Source organism: Coptis chinensis, chromosome 4 (genome assembly GCF_015680905.1).
Source record: "Coptis chinensis isolate HL-2020 chromosome 4, ASM1568090v1, whole genome shotgun sequence".
Classification (NCBI taxonomy): Eukaryota; Viridiplantae; Streptophyta; class Magnoliopsida; order Ranunculales; family Ranunculaceae; genus Coptis; species Coptis chinensis.
In genome coordinates, this window is record NC_141459.1 from 97,121,193 (window position 1) to 97,131,073 (window position 9,881).

At 36.0% G+C, this 9,881-nt stretch overlaps 1 protein-coding gene across 1 annotated transcript; it reads right to left on the minus strand.

Annotated features, from left to right (window-relative positions):
- Window positions 1-4,861: 4,861 nt before the first annotated feature.
- Window positions 4,862-6,812, minus strand: LOC147505989 (uncharacterized). Its single transcript, XM_086558351.1, has 2 exons — window positions 6,554-6,812; window positions 4,862-5,921 (listed from the first exon to the last, which is right to left on the minus strand). Exons 1-2 carry the CDS (start codon window positions 6,665-6,667, stop codon window positions 5,004-5,006), a joined length of 1,032 nt encoding a protein of 343 aa, XP_086414477.1. The 5' UTR covers window positions 6,668-6,812; the 3' UTR covers window positions 4,862-5,003.
- Window positions 6,813-9,881: the final 3,069 nt, after the last annotated feature.

Consider the following 9,881-nt stretch of genomic DNA (forward strand, 5'->3'; position numbering starts at 1 on the left):
GATTTCCATTATTATTATTTTTGCTACTAAAACATAATCAGACAAACCGTAGGGTTGTCAACTATGTTTTTAGCCAAGTGTACCATCATCATAATTCATTAATATAATCGTGAGATAATGAATCTGTAAGGGAAAACACTCTACCACTAGCGACACATGAATTTTTCTTACTCAAGAATAGACAATAGGCAAAAATTTTTAGCATGCAATTAATTTATCCAGTAGGGATCATATTAATCACATCTATAAATATAATTTTATTGAATTGATAACGGTGAAGCAAGGGATTTAATTCGTAAATTAAACGCATTTTACCACTTGCTTTTATGTGGTCGAGGGTATTAGTGCTTAAAAGTCAACACTTTATATATATACTATATGGCCCACAGAACCAACAACCAACAACCAAGACAAAAGTTATTGTTCAAAAAAAATTGTCATGCATGCATATACCATAGTACAGCACATGTGTACCACTTATAACCATGTCTATTGTAAAAGCTTCAAAAGCATTGTAAGCATCTCATGTGTCACAGTAGACAAAGTTCCAGCAGCTATATACTACCAAAAAAAAAAGTCCTTTACTTAGCATGTGGTCCATACATATCATGCAAAGAAGAGCACATGTCAGGCAAAGAAAACTTAACTGAAGTACAAAGCCTTAAAAGTACATCCTACTTTATTTTGTTAGCAGTTACTAACATAGCTAAAAAATTAGTCCAACGTCTATTTATCTTATGTAAAAAGATTATGTTTAATTAAACAGGATACATGATAGCCACTAATTAAACAAATTAATATGCAAGCAGTAAAACAAAAATTGTACAGACTATAAATATACTCATGCAACAAAAAACCATATTAATAAACTAACATCTCATGTTAACAACGTTAATATATTTTTTCTTTTATACAATTTTAAATAGTACGTCCCAATACTAAAAAAAATTGCACCTTTATTACTAAGAACATGCAGATCTGAAATTACCATATATCTCATATAAAATTTTCAGATCTGATTATTCTTTTTAAAAGCAAATCAAAAATAGATAATAGCATGACCATTTCTCGATACCAATTGTTGGATTACTTTAATCCTACATCTTTAACATGCTAATCTAGTATTGATCAAAAAAATAATTAAAAAGAAAAATACCTTCAAAGTCACTAAAAATTGGAGATTGACAAGAATAGAAACTTTCCAAAGTGATCCAAATCACGTAGTCTTGACTTTCTAAGTAGTATTCACCACACAACACACCACACAAAACACTTTTGCTTTTCTCCTACTTTTAGTTGACTTTTCCGGAAAGACTAATGGTCCCTTTTCTAAAAAGTCATTCTCTTATATGTTAAACTTTGAGAATACGTAGATGTGTGTGTAGTGGGATCCACTTAGGATTCCAAGCTAGTCTTATCTTAAGAAGACAAGTCCTTGTCATACAAGTACTTGTACTTGATATATTAAAACCCTTTTAATATATATATCTCTTTAATATGGAAAGTGCCCATTAACAAATCCATATTTACAATAAGGCCCTTGGAACTTTCAAGAAAGTCCTTTCCTACCATTAATTATATCTAAGTCCCTCCACCAATCTTGTATTCACAATTAGACCATTGGGAATTTGTTCTTCACTGTCACACCCATGTCTAATTGATCCAATTTGACATTTAACATCAATTGAGCATTAAGAAAATATTTCTTATACCGGCCGGGTTTGAGCTCAATTAGTTATGTCACAATTTCCTAATATATAACTCCGTAGAGTGGTGGATCCTTTATTAGAATTCGTGATTCAAGATGTCCTACATTTATTACCCAAAACGTTAAGTCTAGTCTATGAATAGACATTACTTTTTAACGTCTCAAAGTAATAAATTTGAGACACAATGAATTTTCACAATTCTTCAAGTCTAGGGATTAATTGGTAGATTGAGATTTGCACACTAACCTTAACAGTGAATTTATAGTGTGTTCTCACTTTGATCCCCTCAGTGTCAGTCATGTGACTACACCAATATACAAACTTAGAGTCATACTCAAATGATTGAGATATCATCATCCTATCATATAGCAATTATGTATATTATAGTCTTATAAGTGAAGCGTCCGACTTCACCCCTAATCGCGGAGTATTCTAGGTAAATAGATACAATCAAATCTCCCGCACATGACTCTTCATATGCTTGATTGTTCTAATTCTATTACCTATGGAGCTTATGGTTTCATCATTTGATATTAGTGCACCCATATGCATAATAATAAGATTCATGTATTTAATTAAACATCATCATGTATAATCAATAAACGTTCATTGGCTTTGTAAAGGCCAAATATCCCAACAGATATATGATTTAAGAGGGTGTAAAGTGTTAACAGAATTTGGGAGATGGACGTGTACAACGATTGCACCAACTGGTTGCTTATTTTATCCATCAGCATAATTTAGTAGTTACAAGTTTAGGAATGCTTATCTAAGAACAATGTCAGTATTGTCGAGACTACTTTAGATTATTGGGTAAATTGGAGATTGTTTGATGCCATAAGTTCTACAGAATTCATAAAAGAGTTCAGTATAAACCAGTTTACCACATTGTATGTGAGAGATGCCAATATCAGGCAACCCGAGACATATACTAAAGGGCTATTTGTTTTTTTGGGTTAAGTTATAAGAGGGTCTTATAAGACCATGTGTTATAAGAGGGTTTTATAAGATGGTCTTATAAAGTGGTTTGTTTTTCAATTTAAGTTCCTCTTATAAGCACTTGTAAAAATAGAAAAAACAATTACATAACATCTTATACATGGTTATTTGACAAATATAACCCTTCTTTAGATCACATTTAACTTGAATAGATTAATTTGAAACAAGCGTATAATTTGATTTTCAATTTCAAATCAATTTTGATAATTAGAATATCAATTTTAGGAAACTACTTTAATTGGCAGTGGTGGTTGGTAGTGGCAGTGGTCTTAATAGCACGGTGGTGGTGGTAGTGGAGGTGATGATATTGGTTTTGATAGCACGGTGGTGGTAATGGTAGTAGAAGTGGTGAATATCTTAATAGCGCGGTAGTTGTGGTAGTAGTAGAAATGGTAGATGTCTTAATAGCACGGTAGTAGTGGTGGTGGTAGTGATAGTCTTAATAGTACAGTGATAGTGGTAGTGGTAGTGATAGTGGTGGTGATGGTATTGGTCTTAATAGCATGGTGGTAGTGATGGTGGTGGTAGTGGAAGTGGTGGTGGTGGTGGTGATAATTTTAATAGTACGGTGATAGTGATGGTGGAGGTGATGATGGTGGTGGTAGTGGGAGTGACGGCAATGGTGGTAATGGTTTTAATAGTTTGGTGGTGGTGGTGGTGGTGGCGGCAGCTAGGACAATGGAGTTATTTGGAGAAAAAGATAATGAAAAGAGAAAAAGAGAGAAATGAAACTAGGGGTATATGGATGGGGGTGTTTGAGTCATTTTTTGAGTTTATAAGACTTATATAATTGAAGTAGATCAAAATTTTGAGATGCTTATAGGGTGGAGTCTCTTATAAGACATTTCTAGTAGAATACATCTTCTAAGAGGCAAAAAACAAATAAAAAAAATGTCCAAAATCACTGGGCCCAATCTTATAAGAAATTATAAAACCTCAAGGTCCTACTCCTAGGAGGCAAAAACAAATGGCCCCAACTGCGCCCCGTGTTGGTAACATTTTAATCATGTCCGCATGCACTTTTAGTTATGTATAAGAGTTTGATTTAGCATAGTAAGATTTCAAATGACGCTTTTATTTGTGCTCGCTAAAATCAGATCTCTAGCGCTGACTCCCAGTATCATTCTATAGTACTATACAGAAAATTGTGTTAGAACCAAATGATAATTACTTTTAGGAGTTTTAGCCATGGTGATGACTGACAAAGTATTACATCAAAAGACGTCTGATGAAGTACGTTCAAAACTATTTCTAAAAGTTCCTCAATCGAGTCAGAAGATTAAATGATTGAGTCATAAGCCGAAAGAAAAACACTGAGGACATGAATCGAAGCATTTCACACTTCTGCAAAACCAAAGTTCCTTCTCTCGACGCATCAGCTTCTCCCCCACAACACAGGTAGCATGGGCATCAACAGTCACAAATTCCACTAACTCATTTGTAAGACCTCTGTTGCACCAAGACCAATTGTGTACCCTTTCCCATGGAAGTTTCTCAACCGATAGACCTCCAGATTTTGAAAATGTAGATAAAAACGAGACTCCTCCATGTAATTCAGACCCAAAAGTGCAGATACAAAGGAGACTCCTCCAGTTAAACCACAGGTAAAAAAACACGCTCCTGGTACTCAGCTTGCTCTGCCTTCCCCTTGGACTCAACCTGGAAAGAAAGAACAGGCTACCTAGGCAACATGGGCCTTACAGGCTTACACAGTTAATGAGGACAAGAAGAATCAGAAGCAAGGTTGTAATATAATTTATGAGTTGTTGTCTTGTTGATAAATCAATTGCTTCTTAATTTATCAAATCAATGAACTGATGGAACTACGGCGAAAAAAGAAGACATTTATTCTTTTAGACTTTCCTAGAAGGATTGTCTTGGGCTCTTGGCACCCTTGTAGATGCTTGTTTAGCCCATTTTGTATTTTCATTTTTATCAGAAAAAATTTCAATCATCGAAAACCAAAACAAAAAAAGAGAAAGAGAAAAAACAGCTTATTTTGGACACTAGGATCGTAGGTTTAGGAAAATGAAATTATTTCAATCAACAATTTCATTTCAGCAAGCTAACTTAACTGTTTCAGAAATAGTTGACATTGTATATTCCAATTGGAGCAAAGAAAATTTCAAGTCGTTTTTAATTCAGAAAACAAATTCAAATTGCAAGTAAATCAATTTCTTGTCAGTAACAAAATTGAAGTCATTCACAATAAATAGGAGAACATAATATCTATCCTGACAATTAGAAGGATATATTCAGTTTACAATGGTTACAGACCATCCCTCAACAAGAAAATTAGCATTTACCACCTTTCGTAAGCATAAGAAGTAGGATTGATTCGTCTTTGATGTCGTATTTTTCAAGTGTAAAGCCATCCTCGAGCTTTTTCCTTGAAAAAATGAGCACCATCTTGTGTATTGGTATATCTTCCTTCTCTTGAATTTTCTTCTTTACATTTTCAATAGTATCATAACCGCTCACCTCGACCCTGATAGTCTTACCGTTCAGTATCCTCACATGTATAACCTTGCCGCAATAAAAAGGAATAAACATAAGATGCAATTTGGCTTCATTCTGAATTTCATAATCTGCCAACATATTCATATCGTCCAAATGCCTCGTATCCAAGTACAGCCTTAGCGAGTGACGTTCCGGGACATCCACCATACTCTTTATCATGTCCTTCACTTCCTCGACAGTATAAGATAGCCTCACATCCATTTCAAGAGTTTTTCCAGTTGGGGTGAGAACAAAAACTGTAGATATAGCACTCGCATTATCAATTGCATTCAGAATGGAATTACAATGAATATCATAAGCGGCCAAAGGTTTGGCATCAGTGAGATGTTCACCATTGTAAACGAGAGTAAATCCCTCACTAAGGCATCCTTCCTTAATCTCAATACTGGCTTTGACATCTTTGATAGTGTCCCATTCATTCACATTGATTGTAACTAAAGCTGTAATCCACGGAAGCGATATATATATAGGTATTTTTTCAGAAGAATGGCTTATCATGTAGATGGTAGAGTCGCTACTTATGCCATACTCTTGCAATTCCTTATGATCTTCAAGGACTTCTCCAGCATACAAAAGCTTGGTCTGGTAATCGTTATATCCCTCAAAGTCGTAGACAATACCTTTGACATCCCCAATTGTGTCAAGTCTACTCGTTTTAATCGCGACAGTTGACACTAGCTTCACGTAGATTGTCTGAAATGAAAATGGTAAAACATAATATTTGTTAGTGAAGTAAATGCATTCGATATGAGAAGTACACCTACAATAACTAATTCCCCACTCCATAAGCCGACAAGGAGATCAAATAGCAGCTAAGTGCAAAATTCAATAGATATAAAATCCTATGGTTAAAGGGTATTAAGATTCAAGTACACTGCAGACAAAATAGTGAGTACAGGGATGAAGAAAATCTACCCCTTAACTTATTTTTCATTATAACAAGCAGTGACCTCAAATTGTTATTATGATAATATTATAACTTAACTTCTGGCAACTATGTAAACCAAAATTGGAAGCAAGGACAAAGTATGAGTTAAGATCGAGTTTTTCTACCCCGTCATCTAACCTTGTACAGTTGTGCTTAAACGAAATTGCTGTGTAGAGCTCATGCCGTATATTATGAAGACAACATAACGACGATCAGATTACACAAATAGCTTCAAGAACCTATCTAACTACTGCTTTATAAGTTAGTTTCACTGACTCCAACACAACAACTTCAAAGATGAAAGTGCAATAAAAATAATCAAATTCAAGCACTAAGAAGTTATGGGAGAGTTATGAATTAACAGTAACTGACAAAAGAGAAAGTGTGGTATGCATACATCATTGCCATCTTCTTCGTCTGAGGAACAGTACAGCGCCATGTCTTTCCAATATACCAAAGAAACAAATAAAAGAGTGTGAACTGTGAACTGAAAGGTTTGAGGGTTATCCATTTATAGTATGCTGATACGCAGCAGAAGACCAATAGGCATATTGGAACAGGTAAGGAATTACATTTTCAAAGTGAGCCAATTGAAGACCGAAAGACCAATCACGAAGTTTTTATTCAAACTAGCAATTATGCACGCGCGTCAGACCCGGGATTAAATTGCACGGGCTATTCTCTCGATTCCAGTAAAGGCACTTTGGGATTAAACAAAAATCTTTAAATGTCTAAAATCATGCAATAGAATTAGGGGTGCAAACGGATAGGTTGGAATGCGGATATGAGACTGTATCCGAATCCGAATCCGAAAATTTATACCGATATCCGAATCCGAATCCGATGGATATTAAAAAATTTATCCGAATATGATTTCGGATATCCGAAACGGATATCGGATAATATCCGATCCGAAAATTAAAATTAATTAAAATTTTATTTGCTTTAAATAATTCATTTTACCACTATAAAAACTAGTATAAATATATATATTTGCTATTTATTATTATTATTTTGTTATTATAGTTTTATATTATTAGTTTATGATTTTATATAATATTTTATACAATAAAAAATGAATAAATTAATTATATATAATAACTATTAATTTTTTAAATCGGATCGGATATTATCGGATCGCGGATATGGCGATATCGAATCCATTATCCGAAAACCGCCCGGACATAAAAAATATCCGAACCAATTGAATCCGAAATTTTCGGATAATATCCAATTTTTCGAATACGAATTTGAATCGGATTCGAATATTTGGATATCCACTTGCACCCCTAAATAGAATTATCTTACATTCTTTACCCAGAGAAAAAAAAAATGTAACTTACACTTATGTACCAAGTAACACATTTTATAATGTAAGAGCATCTCTAGGTGGACGTATCCATGGTCGCATTCTTCAAATTTGAAGAAATGCGTCGGAATTTCCCGGAATTCCAACTCTAGGTGGTCGTGATTAGGTGGTCGCATCACCGCTTGTTCGCGATTCTTGTTCGCAAATTTGGCAATTTGGATGCGGATCTTGCGCGACATTAGTAAATCGTCGCGCCATTAAAAATGCCCAACAACTTTTTGACTTTGACCGAAGACGCACGCCCGGTTACCTTGTCATGGCGCCATTCTAATGTCGCGTAGGGTTTTTTTTTACGGCGGCGCCACCCTAATGTCGTGTGGGTTGTTTTCAAATTGTTTTCAAATTATACATGGGCGACAGTGATACTGACGCGCGCCAGTACTAATGTCGCGCAGGTGGGTCCCCAATGAATTTTGCGACCGCGAATTTGCGACCACCTAGAGTTGGTCGAAATTTGCTATCAGATTCTGTGGTAGCATTCTTCAAATTTGAAGAGTATGCTACCACCACCTAGAGATGGGTGGTAGTATAACCTGTCAAATCCTTCATATTTGAAGAAAAAATTCGGAATTTCTCGGAATTCCATCTCTAGGTGGCCTCATTCATGGTCGCGACTTTGTCGTTGCGCATTCTTGTTCGCCAAAACGGAGGTTTGGATGCGGATCGCGGAGCGACATTAATAGTAATGTCGTAGCGCCGATACTAATGTCGCCCCAAGTTTTTTTTTGATTTTGACCAACACCACGCGCCAGTAGTACTGGCGCGCGCCACTACTAATGTCGCACAAGTTATTTTTTTTTTTTACTTTTTCAATTTGGTGCGACAGTGGGAATGTCGTGTGAGTTTTTTTTTGAACTTGGGGGCGACAGTTGTAATGTCGCTACGAGTTGATGATCTTGGCGCGTGCGGTTCTAATAATGTCGCGATGGTCATCTCCAATGAATTTTGCGACCACGAATTTGTGACCACCTAGAGTTGGTCGAAATTTGCTACCAGATTCTGTGGTCGCATTCTTCAAATTTGAAGAGTATGCTACCACCACCTAGAGATGCTCTAAAACCATTACACTTACTAGCCTTTTGGGCACGCTCGTTGACAATGGCGATATACATGGTAAAGAAAAAATGACAAATATATTGTTGGTCAGAAAAGAAGGGAAGAAGCCTAAAGAACTGCATACCACTTCAAGCTGGCAAATGCTCCCACCAAGTAATATGGCACTTAGAGTAGCGTTCTACAGTAGAAGCACAAATTTATATATTTGATCACCACGATCCAATATGTTAACTATTTGTAAAGGTCTGAAATATTATTAAGGGTAATTTTGTAAATTTCATATCAACTCTAGGGTCGGTTATGTAAATTGGTTGTCGGGTTTATTTTTCAAACGTGCGTAACTTAAGAAAACTTAACTCCGACTCATAAGTCACGTTAGGTAAGCGACCATAGGCGAAAATTTGACAAAATGCCGGTTAGCGGTTTTTCTGCGTGCGAATCTTGCACGAGTTAACAGCTTACACGCATGGGTAGGTTATTGTATAGCCTGCGGTGAGATAGAATATAGAAGACTAAATTTAGCGGGATGGGCCGAAAAATAATCAAGACGCTAAGTCGAATTAGTGGGGGTAGGAGTCTAAGTAGGACGTTAAGGCTAATTAGGATATATTGGGCTTGGGCCCAAATATATCGGCCGAAATAGAAACCACGAAATCGTGAAACCAAAATAACGAAAATCGCGAAATCCAACAGTAAAAAACGAAACTCGCGAAATCCAAAAAAAAATCGCACCTTCTTCCCCAATTTTCGCCCTTTCAAAAACCCTAGGAGAGAGAAACTCTCTTCTTCCCCAAATTCAGTGATTCAAACAAGGAATTGAAACCCCCAAACCTTAGCAACACTCAACCAAGCGTGGGAATTCAAAAATTATTGGATTTGTGTCGTACCGCCGCTGCCGCCGCTGCCGGGTGAGTTTAAATTGCTTCAATCGATAGTTTAAACTCGTTTTGATGGATTGGATGTGTTACTGAAGATATTGAATGGGGTGGGTGTATACTTTCAAATGCTTGAGTTGGAGTAGAAGTGAATTCGAGAGCATACCGCGTTTAAATCGAGATAAGAGGTGAGTTAGTTTTGCCTCAATCAAATAATTTGAACTCGATTTCGTTCTATTTGGTTGTATTGATGAAGGATGATTAAAATTGGGTGGTTGTTAGGTCGACAGTAGCTATTTGGAGAGGAATGGCTTGATGAAATCAGCCGAGAAGAAAGCGGAATGAAGCATTCTTACTAATTTGGTAAGAGATTTTGATATTCTCTAGTTCTATACTCTGTTTGATGAAGTTATTATGGTTGGAGT

Excerpts from the sequence above, each read along its gene's own strand:
- LOC147505989 (XM_086558351.1), bottom strand. The coding sequence starts at position 6,667 with ATGGATAACCCTCAAACCTTTCAGTTCACAGTTCACACTCTTTTATTT. Across the intron at positions 5,922-6,553 it reads ACGAAGAAGATGGCAATGAT|ACAATCTACGTGAAGCTAGT; the intron begins GTATGCATACCA and ends TTTTCATTTCAG.